The sequence below is a fragment of the Lampetra fluviatilis genome, unplaced genomic scaffold, assembly GCF_964198595.1.
Source record: "Lampetra fluviatilis unplaced genomic scaffold, kcLamFluv1.1 SCAFFOLD_1357, whole genome shotgun sequence".
Classification (NCBI taxonomy): domain Eukaryota; kingdom Metazoa; phylum Chordata; class Hyperoartia; order Petromyzontiformes; family Petromyzontidae; genus Lampetra; species Lampetra fluviatilis.
The window spans coordinates 1-19,446 of record NW_027620641.1 but is presented as its reverse complement, the minus strand read 5'-3'; the positions used below and the strand labels follow the sequence as shown (position 1 = coordinate 19,446).

Below are 19,446 nucleotides of genomic sequence, written 5' to 3'. Positions count from 1 at the left end.
CCACACACACACACACCACACACACACCACTCACACACTACACACAGCACACACCACACACACCATACACACACAAACCACACATACACACACCACACACACACCACACACACACCACACACACAAACCATACACACCATACACACACACACCACACACACACACACCACACACACACCACACACACACACACCACACACACACCACACACACACTACACACACCACACACAAACCACACATACACACACACCACACACACACCACACACACAATACACACACACACACACCACACACACACCACACACAGCACACACACAGCACACACACCATACACACCATATATATACACACACACACCACACACACACACAGCACACACACCACACACACCATACACACTACACACACACACCACACACACCACACCACACACACACACCACACACACCATACACACACACACCACACACACACCACACACACACACTACACACACACACCACACACAGCACACACACGCACGCACACACGTTGCAGACGCCACACACCACACCATTGTACAATGCCACGCTGTACGCTTCAGCTACGCCACCCTCCGTGCTGTGTACCACCCTGCGTGTCACCCTGTGTACCACCCTGCGTGTCACCCTGTGTATCACCCTGTGTGTCACCCTGTGTGTCACCCTGTGTGCCACCCTGTGTGTCACCCTGCATGTCACCCTGTGTGTCACCCTGTGTATCACCCTGTGTGCCACCCTGTGTGTCACCCTGCATGTCACCCTGTGTGTCACCCTGTGTATCACCCTGTGTGTCACCCTGCGTGCCACCCTGTGTGTCACCCTGTGTGTCACTCTGTGTGTCACCCTGTGTGTCACCCTGTGTGTCACCCTGCGTGCCACCCTGTGTGTCACCCTGTGTGTCACCCTATGTCACCCTGTGTGTCACCCTGTGTGTCACCCTGCGTGCTGTGTGTCACCCTGTGTGTCACCCTGTGTGTCACCCTGCGTGCCACCCTGCGTGTTGTGTGTCACCCTGTGTGCCACCCTGTGTATCACCCTGTGTGTCACCCTATGTCACCCTGTGTGTCACCCTGTGTGTCAACCCTGCGTGCTGTGTGTCACCCTGTGTGTCACCCTGTGTGTCACCCTGTGTGTCACCCTGCATGTGTGTGTGTCACCCTGTGTGCCACCCTGCGTGTCACCCTGTGTGTCACCCTGTGCACCGTGCGCCACGCTGTGCCACCTCGGAGAAGCGCTGCACGTCCTGGGTGAGGGTCCCGACGCGGCGCCACCTGAAGTGTCGCAGGAAGCGCGCGATGGCCGGGTTCACGGCGTTGTCCGAGGGCACCGTGCGCAGGAAGAAGGGGTACTTCTTCTTGTCCGCCAGCACCGGCGTCGTGGCCGCGAACGACAGCTGGGGGGGGGGGGGGCAAGGGGGGAGTGGGGGCATGGAGGGCACGGGGAGAGGGGGGCGTGGGGGGCACGGGGGGACAGGGGGGGACACACGCAGGGCACGTGAGGGGGGCACGTGGGAGGCACGGGGGCATGTGGGGGAGGGGGGCACACGCGGGGGGGGGGGGCACGTGGGGGACATGGGGGAGGGGGGGCACACGTGGGGGGGGGCACGTGGGAGGCACGGGGGCATGTGGGGGAGGGGGGCACACGTGGGGGACATGGGGGAGGGGGCACACGCGGGGCACGCGGGGGGCACGGGGGGCATGCGGGGGCAGGGCACAGCACGCGATGTGTTATCGAGCGCCTTGTAAGTGATGTGTGGTGGTGCGTGGTGATGGTGGGGGTGCTGGTAGTGGGTGGTAGTGATGGTGGGGGGGTGGGGGTGCTGGTAGTGGGTGGTAGTGATGGTGGGGGGTGGGGGTGCTGGTAGTGGGTGGTAGTGATGGTGGGGGGTGGGGGTGCTGGTAGTGGGTGGTAGTGATGGTGGGGGGTGGGGGTGCTGGTAGTGGGTGGTAGTGATGGTGGGGGTGCTGGTAGTGGGTGGTAGTGATGGTGGGGGGTGGGGGTGCTGGTAGTGGGTGGTAGTGATGGTGGGGGTGCTGGTAGTGGGTGGTAGTGATGGTGGGGGGTGGGGGTGCTGGTAGTGGGTGGTAGTGATGGTGGGGGTGCTGGTAGTGGGTGGTAGTGATGGTGGGGGGTGGGGGTGCTGGTAGTGGGTGGTAGTGATGGTGGGGGTGCTGGTAGTGGGTGGTAGTGATGGTGGGGGGTGGGGGTGCTGGTAGTGGGTGGTAGTGATGGTGGGGGTGCTGGTAGTGGGTGGTAGTGATGGTGAGGGGTGGGGGTGCTGGTAGTGTGTGGTAGTGATGGTGGGGGGTGGAGTGCTGGTAGTGGGTGGTAGTGATGGTGGGGGGTGGGGTGCTGGTAGTGTGTGGTAGTGATGGTGGGGGGTGGGGGTGAGTGGAGATTAAGGCCTCGTTCACGCACTCACCGTCTCACTCACCCATTCACTCCCCTGACTGCCTCACCCACACACTCGCTCGGCCACTCATTGTCCCGTTCACCTACTCACTCGCACACTAAACCACTCACTCACCCACTAAACCACTCACTCACCCACTCACTTGCACACTAAACTACCCACTCACCCACCCACGCATCCGTACCCATCCACACCCACTCAGCCTCCCACCCACCCACTCACAACTCACTCCTTCACACACACACACCACTCACTTACACACTCACTAAACCACTCACCCACCCACCCAGTCACACACTAAACCACCCATTCACCCACCCACTCACTCACACCTCACCCCTTCACACACACACACACACCACTCACTCAAACACTAAACCACTCACTCACCCACCCACTCACAGTTCACCCCTTCACACACACACACACCACCCACTCACTCACTCACACACTAAGCCACCCACTCACTCACCCACCCACTCACACCTCACCCCTTCACACACGCCACCCACTCACTCACTAAACCACCCACTCACCCACCCACTCACTCACACCTCACCCCTTCACACACACACACACCACTCACTCACTCACACACTCACCCACCCACCCACCCACTCACACCTCACCCCTTCACACACACACACCACCCACTCACTCACCCACTAAACCACCCACTCACCCACCCACTCGCTCACACCTCACCCCTTCACACACACACACACCACTCACTCACACCTCACCCACCCACCCACTCACACCTCACCCCTTCACACACACACACCACCCACTCACTCACCCACTAAACCACCCACTCACCCACCCACCCACTCACACCTCACCCCTTCACACACACACACCAATCACTCACTCACCCACTCACCCACCCACCCACTCACACCTCACCCCTTCACACACACACACACCACTCACTCACACACTAAACCACTCACTCACCCACCCACTCACAGTTCACCCCTTCACACACACACACACCACCCACTCACTCACTCACACACTAAGCCACCCACTCACTCACCCACCCACTCACACCTCACCCCTTCACACACGCCACCCACTCACTCACTAAACCACCCACTCACCCACCCACTCACTCACACCTCACCCCTTCACACACACACACACCACTCACTCACTCACACACTCACCCACTCACACCTCACCCCTTCACACACACACACACCACTCACTCACTCACCCACTCACCCACCCACTCAACCCTGACCCCTTCACACACACACACACACCACCCACTCACTCACCCACTAAACCACCCACTCACCCACCCACCCACTCACACCTCACCCCTTCACACACACACACACACACCACCACTCACTCACCCACTCACCCACCCACCCACTCACACCTCACCCCTTCACACACACACACACCACTCACTCACTCACACACCCACTCACCCACCCACTCACACCTCACCCCTTCACACACACATCACTCACTCACTCACACACCCACTCACCCACCCACCCACTCACACCTCACCCCTTCACACACACACACACCACTCACTCACTCACACAGTAAACCACTCACTCATCCACCCAGTCACTCACCCACTAAACCGCCCACTCACCCACCCACCCACTCACAACTCACCCACTTAGCGGACGCGTTCACCCCACGCTCTTTGACAGCTTTTGGGACTCATTACAACACGCTGAGATTTCCCCAGAGAGAGAGCGAGAGGAGGAGGAGAGGCAGCGTGGGAAGAGAGCGAGGAGAGAGGCAAATTGAGCTTGAGAGTGAGACAGAAGCAGAGAGAGAGAGAGACACACGGAGGAGAGTGTGAGATGTGAGAGAGAGAGAGAGGGACAGGGGAGAGAGTGAAGGATGGACGGGGAGAGAAGTATGGGATTTGGGATGGAGGTGACGGGAAACAGGGATGGGAAAAGGGAGAGAGAGATGGTGAAAGGGGGGGAGGTTTGGAGCTTGAGAGAGAGAGTGGGAGAGGATGGAGAGCCGGGGATGAGATGGAGGGAGAGACGGAAGGGGTAAGGAGAGCAGAACGTGAAATCTTTTGTGAAAATTTTCATTTTAAAGGGAGGGGGAGTTACATAAAGCAAAGCATTAAAAAAACCCAAAACGAAATGATGAACGAAGCAAAGGGCCGACTACACCGAGCATCTTCTTGTTTCCTCTGATCGTAAAAAGGAAAGAGAGGGAGGGAGGAGATAGCTGTAGATCCAGGGAGAGGAAGGAGAGAGAGACTGCGGGAGAGGGTAAGGTTGGAGGTGATAGGAGATAGGGATGGAAGGAACGAGGGAGGGAGGGAGAAATGGAGAGAGGGGAGAGAGCGGGAGACGACATTCAGGGATTGAGGGCGAGACAGGGAGAGGGGGAGGGGCGGGTGGGGTGGGGGGGGGTGATGAGGTGAAGCTGCTGATTTACGAAGGACATGGCCCAGATTTGGTGAGGACGATGATGATGACGATGTCCTCAGAGGACGACATTCCCTCCCCAGTACATACATCATTATACATACACGCATACACACTACACTACACACACACGCGCACAAAGACAAAGATCCCCCGTATAGCCTATCAACAGACGGTTGGGGCAAGTGCTGTTGGCGAGCAACGATGAAGTCCGGCACGGGCACACAGAGCGGGTGGGTGGCCGGCAGCACGCCCGACTCATCCTCCTCGCCACCCTCGCCACCCTCACCACTCACCAGAATCCTTCCACACCCCGGCCACCCTCACCCACTCACCAACCCTCATCGCCCGGTGGGTGGGGGGGGGGATGGGGGTCGCGATTGATATCTGAGCGCGGCTTCTAATGCCGACTCTTTCATCTCCCGCGCGCGAACACCCGGTGCGGTCGTGTACACTTCATCGGCCATCCACTCCCTCGTGTGCCACAGTGCCGGCCTTCATAGTTGCTCACTAACAGCACTTGCCCCGATAGTCTGCGCAGGATATATGGGGGAGCTTTGTGTGTGTGCACTCGCCTTCATAGTCCACAATTTCGGCCTTCATAGGCCGGCTACTCGCTAACAGCACTTGCCCCAACAGCCTGTTAAAGGCTACACGGGGGAATCTTCGTCCTTGTGTATGCACACAACAACAACAACAACCGCCATTCGCCACTAAGTGGCGGTGACGTCACCACGACGCTTGTGCCAGGCCATGTGCACCCTGAGGCCACGTGAAGTGTCGAACGCCCGCTGGCAGGAGGTCACAGGGCAGACCCAGGTACCACGGGTCGACTGACTGAGATGACCGAGATGACTGGCTGATGCACCACCTGTGCCCCCTACTGTGCCAACTTGCTGTGCTTTAGCCACCCGGCGCTCCGCTCGTTGTTGTGAGCGTCGCTCCTCCGCCCTCCGTTGTTGTTGGAGGGCGACTGCCTCCAACTGCCCAGTAGCGTCCTTCACGAGCCTCCTCCACTGAGGCCGATCTTGACACCGCTGGTACCAGTCATCGGCAAGTCCACTCAGCTCCACGTCCTCCTGTACCACATCACTCCATCTCTTCTCTAGCCCGTGCCGCGCCCGTTTAGCCCCCTCGATCCGGCCGAACAACAGCTGTTTAGGCATGCGGTGGCTGGGCATGCGGGCTACATGACCCAGCCAACGCAGCCTTGCCCGCCGGAGGAGCTCACTGATGGGACTTTGCCCAGATCTTTCAAGGACTTGTGAGCTCCTCACACAATCCAGCCTGGTTAAACCCAGGATGGATCGTAGGCAGGCCAGCCTAAATGTTTCCAACCGGCGAAGATGCTCCACTAGGGGGGTCCACGTTTCGCAAGCGTAGAGAAGGGAGGGAATGACCGTGGCCGAGAAGACCTGAAGCTTCGTGCGGAGCGACAGACCAGGTAGCTTCCACACAGCGTTACGCAACCGATGAAAAGATATTGCCGCTCGACTGATTCGGAGTGAGACCTCTGCTGATAAACTGGAGCCGGTCATAAGCACACTGCTCAGGTATGGGAAACTCTCCACTCTCTCCACAACTGCCCCATCACCGATTGGGAGTTGTGGGGGTGGAGTGCCCGATGGTACAAAATACCCAGGCAGGTGCTTAGTTTTGGTGGGGCTGATGGTAAGGCCCCACCTCTTAGTGGCATGCTCCAGTCTCAGCAGCAGCGTCTCCAACTCCTCTTCTGAATGAGCAGCTATTACCAAATCATCGGCATACATAACGTGGTTGACCAATAGGGAGCCATCCCTTGATCGCACCCGGGCGTCGATCAGCCTCCCATTATATCTGTACCAAATGGTAATTCCCCCGGTACAGCTATTGAAGGCTTCACGAACTACGCAGTCGAAATAGATGTTAAATAATGTGGGGGCCAGAGGACATCCCTGTCGCACCCCAAGGTGTACAGGGAAAGGCTCCGACTCCCGGCCACGTAGTTTTACCCGGGCCCGCTCACCATCATGAAGGTCCTTAATGATCGTGAGCAGAGGGTCAGGGACTCCGAAAGCACGAAGAACAACCCAGAGCCCAGTCCTACTGATGGTATCATAGGCCTTGACCAGGTCAATAAAGCAGAGATGTAGGTCTTTTTGGAATTCCCTACACCTCTGCTGTAGCAGACGGACAGAAAATATGGCATCTGTGCAGGACCGCCCTTTCCTGAAACCGCATTGGGGCTCCGCAAGCCTCTCCTCAGCGTGCCTAGCAAGGCGATGTTGAATAATCCTTGCCAGGACCTTACCCGGCACACTGAGGAGTGAGATGCCCCACACACACATGCACACACGCACGCACGTGTATGTGTGCGTGCGTGCCTCAACGTGAACCTAGCCTGGCACAGTGCGTGGCGAATTGGTGAGGCGTGCAGGCGCCACCCAGGAACGCTTCAGCTCAGCCTGTAACTCGCCACTGACGAAAGCCTCGGGAATTCAAGTCAGCCCGCTTGGGTTCCTGCCGCAGTACGCTAACCGCTGCGCCACCGCTCCTCTGCCCCACGTGCTTGTGTGTGTGGTCGACTCAACCTCAAATGAGTACCTGATGCGATGCGTAAACATCGCCGCTAGGGAGACAAAGGCGGCCGGGCGTGGTGTTGGCCACCCACCCCCTCGTGTGCCGTGCCGGCCTTTATAGGTGCTCGCTAACAGCACTTGCCCCCCCCAGTCTGTTAAGGCTACACGGGGGATCTATGTCTTTGTTTGGTCACGTGGTCGCTATTTGTATTCGCGCTGTGACGCGCACAGCGCTCCGTCTCTCACGCAGCGTGGCCCTTCGCACTCCTACCGCTGCCAGTTGTGGAAAGTCCACATTACTATGACGGGGGATGGCGGTGAGGGGGGGGGCAGCAATGCTGATGTCTACGCACCGCACCAGGTAATCGTTTAAGGCTGAGCCGACCTAGGGGAGGCCCAGACACGGTTCAAACATTCGCCACTGTCGGCCGCCGGATTCGTAGCGCAGCGCGCTAACCGCTGCGACACCGCGCTCTGCAACACAAAGACAAAGATCCCCCGTGTAGCCTTAACAGACTGTTGGGGCAAGTGCTGTTAGCGAGCACCTACGAAGGCCGGCACGGCACACGAGGGGGTGGGTGGCCAGCACCACGCCCGGCCGCCTTTGTCTCCCCAGTGGCGATGTTTACTACACACCGCACCAGGTACTCATTTGAGGCTGCGTCGACCTAGGGGAGGACCGGGACCGGCTCAGATAATCGTCACCGGTGGTGTTGGCCGTGAGCGGGGCTCGAACTCGGCTCGCCGGGTTCGTAGTGCAGCGCGCTAACCGCTGCGCCACCGCTCCCCCACACACGCGCTACCGCACGCGAACCCACACACTCACAGCTACTGGATTCATCTGCTTGATTCTTTCGGTAAAGTCACGTAGAAGGGAAGTAATAAAATAATAAAAATAAAACATAATAAAATAAAATAATATAATTATTTTATTTTATTATGTTTAAACTAATATAATTATTTTATTTTATTATGTTTTATTTTTATTATTTTATTACTTCCCTTCTACGTGACTTTACCGAAAGAACCAAGAAGATGAATCCTTGCAGTCACGAAAGCTTTAAATCGAAAGCTACCGGATCATGAGACGCGCACCCTCCCCCCACCACCTCACAAGTTTTGCTTGAAAACTAAACCCCTGGGGGGAGTGGCCGTGCATCTTCTAGAGCAGGAGGGAGGAGGAGGGAGGGAGGGGGGGGCACGTGGTGCTAGGGTTAAATATATCTCGAAGTCACGGTCACGTGGTAGCCTCCAGGCGACGGCTCCCCCGCGCGGTGATTCATGCGCGGCCAAAATCAATCGCGAAATAAACCGATTCATATCGTGACACACGCACCTGTGTGTCTCCACCGGTGCCGCTCTCTCCCTCCACCTGTGTCTCTGTCTCTCTCTGTGTCTCTCTGTGTGTTTCTCTCTGTGTCTCTCTCTGTGTCTCTCTCTGTTTCTCTCTCTGTGTCTCTCTCTGTGTCTCTCTCTGTGTCTCTCTCTGTGTCTCTGTGTCTCTCTGTGTCTCTGTGTCTCTGTGTGTCTCTCTCTCTGTGTCTCTCTCTGTGTTTCTCTCTGTGTCTCTCTGTCTCTCTCTGTGTTTCTCTCTGTGTCTCTGTGTCTCTCTCGGTGTCTCTGTCTCTCTCTCTGTCTCTGTCTGTGTCTCTATCTGTGTCTCTCTCTGTGTCTTTACCCCTGTCTCTCTCTTTCTGTGTCTCTGTGTCTCTCTCTGTGTCTCTATCTGTGTCTCTGTGTCTCTCTGTGTCTCTCTCTGTCTCTCTCTCTGTTTCTACCCCTGTCTCTCTCTCTGTGTCTCTCTCTGTGTCTCTATCTGTGTCTCTCTCTGTCTCTGTGTCTCTCTCTGTGTCTCTCTCTCTGTCTCTGTGTCTCTGTGTCTCTATCTGTGTCTCTATCTGTGTTCCTCTCTGTGTCTCTGTGTCTCTCTCTGTGTCCGTCTGTGTCCCTCTCTGTGTCTCTGTGTCTCTCTCTCTGTGTCTCTCTCTGTGTCTCTCTCTGCACCTGCGTCTCTACTTGCAACAGTTTGATTCCCGCTCACGACAAACATCATCAGTAGCGAGTGATTTCCGATTCCGTCCTGGGCCTTCCCTAGGTCGACTCAGCCTCAAATGAGTACCCGGTGCGGCGCGTAAAAAAAAAATTGCCACTGGGGCGACAAAGGCGGCCGGGCGTGGTGCTGGCCACCCACCCGCTCTCGTGCCCTGTTATCCTTCATAGGTGCCACCCACTCACAAAAACTTGCCCCAACAGTCTGCTAAGGCTTCAGGGGGGATCTTTGTCTTTAGTGTGCGTGCGTGCCTCGAGTGACAGCGTACCGCTCACAGCACTTGCCCCAGCAGGGCTACACGGTGGATGGAGGGGGGGGGGGAGGGGTGAACCTTTGCCTTTATCTTTGTACCTGCACGAGGTCCCAGGAGAGGAGGGCCTCGGCGATGGTGGCCGTCACGGTGGGGCAGACGCCGCCGAACACCAACGAAGTGTTGGGCCCGAAGTTGATGGCGTCGAAGAACGCCTTGAGGCCCTTGGCGTTGTCGCACTGCGCGTGGTGGGGGCGGAGGGGACCGGGGGGGAGGGGTGGGGGCAAGGGGAGGGGGGGAACAAGGAAGAAGAATCATGCACACGCACCGGGGCAATGTGACGCTTCCCACTGACGCGTCAACCGCCCTCCGAGACGTTTGCTTGAGCTGGGGAACCGATCTGGACACGTTCATCAATACCGCTGGGCGTGGTGCGTCGCCTTGCAATAAAATATCTGTATAAATTAAACAGGCAACGTTTCGAGTGATGGCCCTTCTTCATCTGATGTGCTCTGAAGAAGGGTCATTGCCCGAAACGTCAGCTGTTATTTGTATAGGTTTCATCCTTTCTGGCAATAAAACAGGTGGTTAAGATTATGAGACCTCCTTTACCAGTGGCAAAATATAGTAGTAGGTTTTTACCCTTTAAACTGGTACAAAACTGACACCTTTATACATAGGCATCATGTTTGCAATAACCGCAACACAAGCAGTCAAAATGCAAACAAAAAGAAACAACTCTGATAATGGTAATGATATTTTGCCACTGGTAAATGAGGTCTCATAGTGTAAATGCTTACCCCGAGCTCTCAATACTCTGATAGTGCGCTGTTTTTGAGTTATACGCCTTTTGGCGTCATCTGGTCCAACACCAATGGAGACTAGGCTCTAAGGAAAGCTGTCTCGGGTGTGGACCAATCAACTTCAAGGACAGTGCATATCATTACCATTATCAGAGTTGTTTATTTTTGTTTGCATTTTGACTGCTTGTGTTGTGGTTATTGCAAACATGATGCCTTGTATAAAGGTGTCAGTTTTGTACCAGTTTAAAGGGTAAAAACCTATCACTAGGTGGTGAAGATGTTCAAACACCGAACAGGAACCGTTTTGCAAGGAATCGTGTACTGCATTAACCACTCAAAGCATGCACACACACATGCCCCTGATGATACACGCATTGTCTTCGAAACTGATTGGCCTGCACCAGAGACTCCGGCTTTCTTCGTGGCCTCGTCTCCCCACCAGTGTCAGACCAGAAAACAGCGGCAAAAGGCGAACCAGTACAAGTACAATGCCACTATCACAAAATGTTTAGTTCGGGGTGAGTAGCTATATAATTGATACCTTTTTTGCCAGTAGCAAACTAAGAATGGGTTTCACCTTTACCGGCAATAGAACTGGAGGTTGTTAAGATGTTTAAACACCAACTACTTCTTGGAAGGCATCAAGTTTGCACCAGTGACGTGGCTGGGGAGGCACTGGCTCGTGTCAGAGCCAGATTCACACGCTGAGGGGGGGGGGGCCTCACGGAGGGGGCGTGTCCTCACGGAGGGGGCGTGTCTTCACGGAGGGGGCGTGTCCTCACTGAGGGGGGCGTGTCTTCACTGAGGGTGTGTGTCTTCACTGAGGGGGTCGTGTCTTCACTGAGGGGGGTGTCTTCACTGAGGGGGCGTGGTCTCACGGAGGGGGCGTGTCCTCACGGAGGGGGCGTGGTCTCGCGTGTCTAACACGCCCCCCTCAGTGAGGCAGATGTGATAGCTGCCTCCCCTGGTGCTTTTTTATTGCAGTTTCATGACGAGACCAGCGAGCCTAAATATCTTTATACACTTACGTGAAATAAGTAACCTGGAGTATGGAAGGCGAGGACATTAAATGAAGGGGTCTACAAACATTACATTGGTGACATACTGAGATAGTAACAGGCACACGCTTATTGCCCGCGCTCCATCCAATTGCTGAGGGGTTGCGCAATCAGAGGGGAGGCTGAGCTCGTCGCTGCCTCACCTCTCGTCTCTTCCGGTATTTGCAGCGGAGCTCCGCAAATTTGGCGATTTTGACTCTAAAAATTATTGGAATCGTACAGAAATAACATTTATAACACAGAGCAGTGGGAAAATCTTAATATTTATTTCATTTGATTATTCTTTTTACTTTTCGTCACGGCTATTTTCATTGGAGTATGTCAGGTGAGGCTCTGCCTCCCCTGCCTCCCCTGACCGCACGTCACTGATTTGCACCAACCACAGCACCCTTCTTGAGGGCCTAGCTTCACCAGCAGTCTTCTTGGTTCTTTCGGTAAAGTCGCGTGGAAGGGAAATAATAAAATAATAAAAATAAAACATAATAAAATAATATAATAAGATTATATATTAATAAAATAATAAAGTAATGGAATATTTTATTATTCTTTTATTATTTCCCTTCTACGTGACTTTACCGAAAGAACCAAGAAGATGAATCCCTGCAGTCACGAAAGCTTTAAATCGAGATTTCACGAGCAGTGTTAGACGAGAGGACGCCCAAAAGGCGAACAGGCGTCACCTCTTCTACATTCCTCATGGTAAGGCCACCACAGACGCACACACAGACGCACACGCACGCGCCACAGAACGCATGCAACTGTTTGGCTGCGTTTGTGCACCGCTACCAACGCAGCAGCAGCAGCAGCATCGCCAGATCGATTGGCATACTGTTCGAGAAACGGTTTTGCTGGCTGGTCTCCTGCCTGGCTGGCTGGTGGTAGGGGAGGGGATGGGGGGTGATGTACGGGCTGATAGTGTAAAATGTAAGCTGGGATTGGGTGTGGGTGTGTTGCCACCTTTTTCACCTTGCAGAGTCCCACCAACCTGTTTATATAACGAGCGCAGCTGCTACGGGAACGCGTTCTGTCGTGTGGGGAGCTGACCCCTTCCCTCAGTCCCCCTCACACACCCCCCTATACCCCGAAACCCCCCCCTCCACCCCCCCCCCCCCCCCAAATCCCCCCCCCCTTTCTCCCTCCTCCGCACGGCGACCGCGTAACGCCGGCGGCCTCCGTTCGGCCTCCCAATTCCCAGACTGTCCGGGTCAACTCCGGACAGGTGGCAACCCTGAAGGAGGGTGGGTGGGTGAGTGTGTGGACGGGTGGGTGGGTTAGTGGGTGGACGGGTGGGTGAGTGGGTGAGTGTGTGGGTGGGTGGGTAGGTGAGTGAGTGGGTGAGTGGATGAATGGATGGGTGAGTGAGTGGTTGAGTGAGTGGGTGAGTGAGTGGGTGAGTGAGTGAGTGAGTGGGTGCGTGAGTGGGTGGGTGGGTGAGTGGGTGGGTGAGTGTGTGGGTGAGTGGGTGGGTGAGTGAGTGAGTGAGTGGGTGAGTGGGTGGGTGAGTGGGTGAATGGATGGGTGAGTGAGTGGGTGAGTGGGTGAGTGAGTGTGTGAGCGGGTGGGTGAGTGAGTGGTTTAGTGGGTGGGTGAGTGAGTGGGTGACTGATTGAGTGAGTGGGTGAGTGAGTGAGTGAGTGGGTGGGTGAGTGAGTGGGTGGGCGAGCGGATGGGTGAGCGGGTGGGTGGGTGAGCGAATGGGTGGGTGAGTGAGTGGGTGGGTGGGTGAGTGAGTGGGTGGGTGAGTGGGTCGGTGAGTGAGTGGGTGAGTGGGTCGGTGAGTGAGTGGGTGAGTGGGTGAGTATGTGGGGTGAGTGGGTGGGGTGAATGAGTGGGGTGTGTGGGTGGGTGAGTGAGTGGGTGGGGTGAGTGGGTGGGGTGAATGAGTGGGGTGTGTGGGTGGGTGAGTGAGTAGGTGAGTGAGTGGGTGAGTAGGTGGGGTGAGTGTGTGGGTTGAATGAGTGGGGTGTGTGGGTGGGGTGAGTAGGTGAGTGATGGAGACCGTCCACACACGCTGTATATACGAGGGGGTGACCACGCCCCAAGGCCCGCACAAACGGGTTCAGGAACCCACTTGCTGGACTGCCCCCTCCCCCCTCCCATCCGATGCGAACCCCTTGACCGAACCCCCGGTTCCTCCATGTGGGGTCCCGCACGCACCCGCACACGTACAGCACACACACTGCACACACACTGCACGCAATTCGCACCCCACACGCCCACCGCACGCATACCGCACCCCACACGCACACACCCCACACACACACCGCACACACACCCCACACCCACACCGCACACACTCCACACACACACCGCACACACACCGCACGCACCCCACACGCGCCCCAAACGCACCCCACACGCACATCGCATGCACGCGCACACACCCCACACGCACGCCGCACACACGCCACACACACCCCACACACACCGCACGCACCCCACGCGCACCCCGCACACACACCGCACGCACCCCGCACGCACATCGCATACACGCCGCACACACACCGCACACACGCCGCACACACGCCACACACACACCGCACGCACCCCACACACACCCCACACGCACCCCGCACACACACCGCACGCACCCCACACACACCCCACACGCACCCCGCACACACACCGCACACACACCGCACACACACCGCACACACACACACCGCACGCACCCCGCACGCACATCGCATGCACGCCGCACACACACCGCACACACCCCACACACCCCACACGCACCCCGCACACACACCGCACACACACCGCACACACGCCCCACACACACACACCGCACGCATCCCACACGCACATCGCATGCACGCCACACACACACCGCACACACGCCACACACACCCCACACACACTCCACACACACCCCACACACACTCCACACACACCCCACACACACACCACACGCACCCGCACACACACCCCACACGCACCCGCACACAAACCGCACACACCCCACACACACCGCACGTACCTCGGGATCGCTCCATTCGGAACTCACCCCACACGCACCCCGCACGCTCACCCACGCGCGCAAAGACAAAGATCCCACAGAAAGGCCGTTACAGACTATTGGGGCAAGTGTTGTTAGCGAGCCGCCACGGCGCACGAGCGGGTGGGTGGCCAGAACCACGCCCGGCCGCCTTTGTCTCCCCCGTGGCGATGTTTACACACCGCACCAGGTACTCATTTGAGGCTAGGGGAGGCCCAGGGTCAGATATCTGAATCAAACCCGGGTCGCCAGGTTCGTAGCGCAGCGCGCTAACCGCTACACTACCGCTTCTCCCCCACACACTCCCTCACACACACACCCTCACACACACGCTCACACATCCTCACACACACCCTCACACACACAAACACTCTCACACACACCCTCACACACGTACAAACACATCCCTGTGTCACAGTAATCCGGGACACCCTACCCACACACCCTTCACCTCCCATGCATGCACACGCTGCACCCCCCCCCCCCGACAGCCCCATGCACACCAACCCTTACACCCCCCCACACACCCCCACGTACACCCCCACGTACACCCCCACACCCCCCCACGTACACCCCGACACACCCACCACACCTCCCACGTACATCCCGCACACCCCCCCACGTACACTCCGCACACACCCCCCACACACCCCCCACGTACACCCCGCACACACAAACGGAGCCATGCACGCACGCGGTCTGCCCGGTTGTGTTCGGACACACGAGCCCATCCAGGTTACCGCGTGAACACCCCGACCGCGTGAACACCCCGACCGCGTGAACACCCCGACCGCGTGAACACCCCGACCGCGTGAACACACCACTCTCAAACCCCCCCACCGCACACCCCACCCGCACACCCACATAGACAAAAATCCCCCGTATAGCCTTAACAGCCTGTAGGGGCAAGTGCTTTGTTAGCGAGCACCTACGAAGGCCGGTCTACTACTACGACTACAAAGACAAAGATAAAGATCCCCCGTATAGCCTTAACAGCCTGTAGGGGCAAGTGCTCTGTTAGCGAGCACCTACGAAAGCCGGTCTACTACTACGACTACTACACACACCGAGACACACACACACACCGAGACACACACCGAGACACATGACCCACGCACAACTCACCCCGCACACCCCCAGCCGCGCTACCCCAGGGCCACGCACCTCCGTGTCGTACCACTTGATTGCGAGGCGGCCGTGCTGAGTCAGCGAGGCTCCGCTCCCCTTGCTGTTGACACGCGCCAGCGCCAGTTCCACCGCGGGCATGATGCCCCGGGCCGAGTCGGCGGGACCCGACTTCACGTCCATGGGGGATGAGGCCCATGATGGCCAGCTCCCTGCCCTGGGCCCTTCTGCTGCTGCCGTGCAGCGTCCAAAGCAGCAGCAGCAGCAGCATCAGACGCAGCAGCTGTAGCATGGTGGTGGTGGTGGCGATGGAGATGTCCCCGGGGGCTGGTTACGGATGCGGAGCGATTGAGCGATGTGCGTGGGTGATGTTGATGTGTGTGTGTGTGGGTAGAGTGATAGTGTGTTGGTAGAGGTGGGTGATGTGATGGTGTGATGTGTGTCGGTGTGGGTGATGTTGATGTGTGTGTGTAGAGTGATGGTGTGTCGGTAGAGGTGGGTGATGTGATGGTTGTGTGTGTGTGATGTTTGTCGGTGTGGGTTATGTTGATGGGTGTGTGTGTGTGGGTAGAGTGATAGTGTGATGTGTGTTGGTGTGGGTGGGTGACGGTGATGTGATGGGTGTGTGTGTGTTATGTGTCGGTGTGGGTGATGTTGATGGGTGTGTGTGGGTAGAGTGATAGTGTGATGTGGGTTGGTGTGTGTGGGTGATGTAATGGTGTGATGTGTGTGATGTGTGTGTGATGTGTGTCGGTGTGCGTGGGTGATGTGATGCCTGTGGATGTGGGTAGAATTATGGTGTGATTTATCTGTGTGTGGATGGGTGATGTGATGGTGTTTGAAGGTGTGTGTGTGTAGGTGCGTAGAGTTGATGACGGTGTGTGTGTGGGTGATGTGATTATGCGTTCGTGTATGTGTGGGCTGCGTGAGGATGTGATGGGGTGTGAGACTTGTTAAATGTGTGTGTGTGTGCGCGATGTGGCTATGCGAGCAGAGTGATTGTGTGTAGGGATATGATGATGAGTCTGGACACGATGATGCAGATGCGATGTTTCTGTTTAGCGATGCGTGATGCTGTGATGCAGGCGATGATGCGATGTGAGGATGTCATGCAGGCGATGATGTGATGATGATGATGATGGTCACGGTGACGGGTAACCGAGCGCTCAGAGCACGCAATGCGAGTGCCGGTGATGTGGTGGCGAGGCGTGACATTGGGGTGGTGCGTGGATGGATGTGTAGGGTCGTGAGGATTTAAATGCCGAAAGGAATGGGGGTGCAATGGTGCGATGTGCGATGGTGTGATGTGCGCCGCGGTGATGCGAAGCGGTGATGTGACGATGTGGATGGACAAGGTGCCGTGAGAGGCTGTGGTGGATGTGAATGCAGCTCACAACTACTCGCATCTCTCTCTCTCAGCTCTCCCCCGCGCTTTCTTTCCGCTCCACTGCCTCTCGTTTTCTCTCGCTCGCTCTCTCTCTCTGCGCCTCCGTGTGTGCGTGACTCTCTCTCTCTCTCTGAAAGCTCTCTCTCTCTCTCACTGTCACGCTGTCTCCCTGTGTCTATCCCCGTCTGTGTCTCCCCGTCTCTGCGTGTCTCTCTCTTCCTCTCTCTCTCTCTGCCCGTGTCTCTCAGCAGCGTCTCCCCGCTGCCTCTGTCAGCGTCTCCCCGTTGTCTCCCCAAGTGTCTCCCCGTCTCAATGTCTCTCCAGACGGTCACAGGTGCGCGCACCCAACGCCTTATGAACGACTCCGCGCCATCACCACCACCGCCATCATCACAATCATCGCTACCAACGCACTACCATCACCACCACCCACCATCATCACGGTCGTCCTCAATTGGAGCGGATAAACCCGAACCTTGCGCCTCCACTGCGGAGCCAGAGGAGGGGGGTGGAGGAGGGAGGGAGTGGGAGGTGATGGGAGGGGAGGACGAAGGAGAGGGGAGGGAGATGGGGGAGGAGAGGTGAGGGAGAGGGGAGGAGAGGGGAGGGAGAGGGGAGGAGAGGGGAGGGAGAGGGGCAGTCGGGCGAGGGAGGGAGGTGATGAGAACGGGGGAGGGAGAGGGCAGTGAGGAAGAAGGGAGGAGGGAGAACGGAGGGGGATGGGAGGTGATGAAAGTGAGGGAGGGGAGGAGAGTGGGGGGTTGGAACCTGATGAGAGAAGGGAACAGAAGGAGACAGGGGAGTTGAATGAAGGGAGGTGGGTGGGAGGGGGGGAGGTGAGGTGGGAGGGTGGGAGGGAGGGTGGGAGGGTGGGAGGGAGGTGGGTGGGAGGTGACAGGGAAGGAGGGATGGAGGGAGGGAGGCGGAAGGGAGAAGGGGATGTGAGTTGATGGAAGGTGAAGGGTTCGGGAGATGGGAATGGGGGTGATGGAAGGGGAGGTGATGGGAGAGAGGGATGGGAGAGATGGCGGGAGTTGGTGTGGTGTGATGGAGAGAGGATGGGGGTGGGTGGGGGCTGATGGTAGGAGTAGGGAGGGGAGGGGGAAGTGGTGGGAGGAGGAGGGAGGGGGGCTGGAGGAGGGAGGGGGGGGGGCTGGAGGAGGGAGGGGGGGGGGCTGGAGGAGGGAGGAGGGGGGGGCTGGAGGGGGGGTGCCTCCCGTGCACGCCTGTGTGTGGGATGGTGCTGGGGCGATGGCGACACGGGGGAGTCGTCTGTGGTTTAAAAAGATCAAGGCGTGTTCTCAATGCAGTACAGTATACACATGCAGTATACACATGCAGTATACACATGCAGTATACAAACACGTGCATACACGCGTACACGTGTGTATATATACACACACACAACAACAATCGCCGCTCGCCACCAACTGGCGGTGACGTCACCACGGTACTTGTGCCAGGCTAGGTGCACCTCGAAGCCGTCGCGTGAAGCGCCACCAGCTGAGTTCTTCGCTGTTGTTTTATCCGCCCGTCGCTGCGTTCGCTTGTTGTGAGCGTCGCTCTTTTGCTGCCCTCCGCTCGCTGTTGGGATGCAATCGCCTTTCGAATACACACACGCGCACGCGCACACACACACACGCGCACGCACGCGTACACACACGCGTACACGCACACACACGCGCACGCGTACACGCACACACACGCGTACACGCACGCACGCGCACGCACGCGTACACACACGCGTACACACACACACACGCGCACGCGTACACGCACACACACGCGTACACGCACGCACGCGCACGCGTACACACACGCGTACACACACACACACGCGCACGCACGCGTACACACACGCGCACACGCACACACACGCGCACGCGTACACGCACATACACGCGTACACACACACACACGCGTACACACACACACACGCGCACGCGTACACGCACACACGCGCACGCGTACACGTACACACACACACGCGTACACACACACGCACGCACGCGTACACGTACACACACGCGTACACACACACGCACGCGTACACGTACACACACGCGTACACGCACACACGCGCACGCGTACACGTACACACACACACGCGTACACACACACACGCGCACGCGTACACGTACACACACGCGTACACACACACACACGCGCACGCGTACACACGCACGCACGCGCACGCGTACACGCACACACACGCGCACGCGTACACGCACACACACGCGTACACACACGCACACGCACGCGTACACACGCACACGCGTACACACGCACGCACGCGCACACGCACACACGGTGGACAAACCAACAAAGGGGCCGTCTATAAATGACGTCACGCGATT

The 19,446-nt window shown here is 57.4% G+C and overlaps 1 protein-coding gene across 4 annotated transcripts; it reads right to left on the bottom strand.

Moving 5' to 3' along the window:
- Window positions 1-464: 464 nt before the first annotated feature.
- On the bottom strand, window positions 465-18,727 carry LOC144954185 (gamma-aminobutyric acid type B receptor subunit 2-like). Of its 4 annotated transcripts, none has more exons than XM_078884746.1 (4): window positions 18,564-18,727; window positions 15,742-15,932; window positions 9,820-9,957; window positions 706-1,417 (listed from the first exon to the last, which is right to left on the bottom strand). In XM_078884746.1, the coding sequence occupies exons 2-4, from the start codon at window positions 15,883-15,885 to the stop codon at window positions 1,214-1,216; spliced, it is 486 nt and encodes a 161-aa protein (XP_078740872.1). In that variant the 5' UTR covers window positions 15,886-15,932; window positions 18,564-18,727; the 3' UTR covers window positions 706-1,213. The 4 variants fall into 4 exon arrangements, with proteins under 4 accessions (XP_078740869.1, XP_078740872.1, XP_078740871.1 ...); XM_078884745.1 differs by lacking the exon at window positions 18,564-18,727 and adding an exon at window positions 17,565-17,650 and having other exon boundaries at window positions 15,742-15,935; XM_078884743.1 differs by lacking the exon at window positions 18,564-18,727 and having other exon boundaries at window positions 465-1,417; window positions 15,755-17,558.
- Window positions 18,728-19,446: the final 719 nt, after the last annotated feature.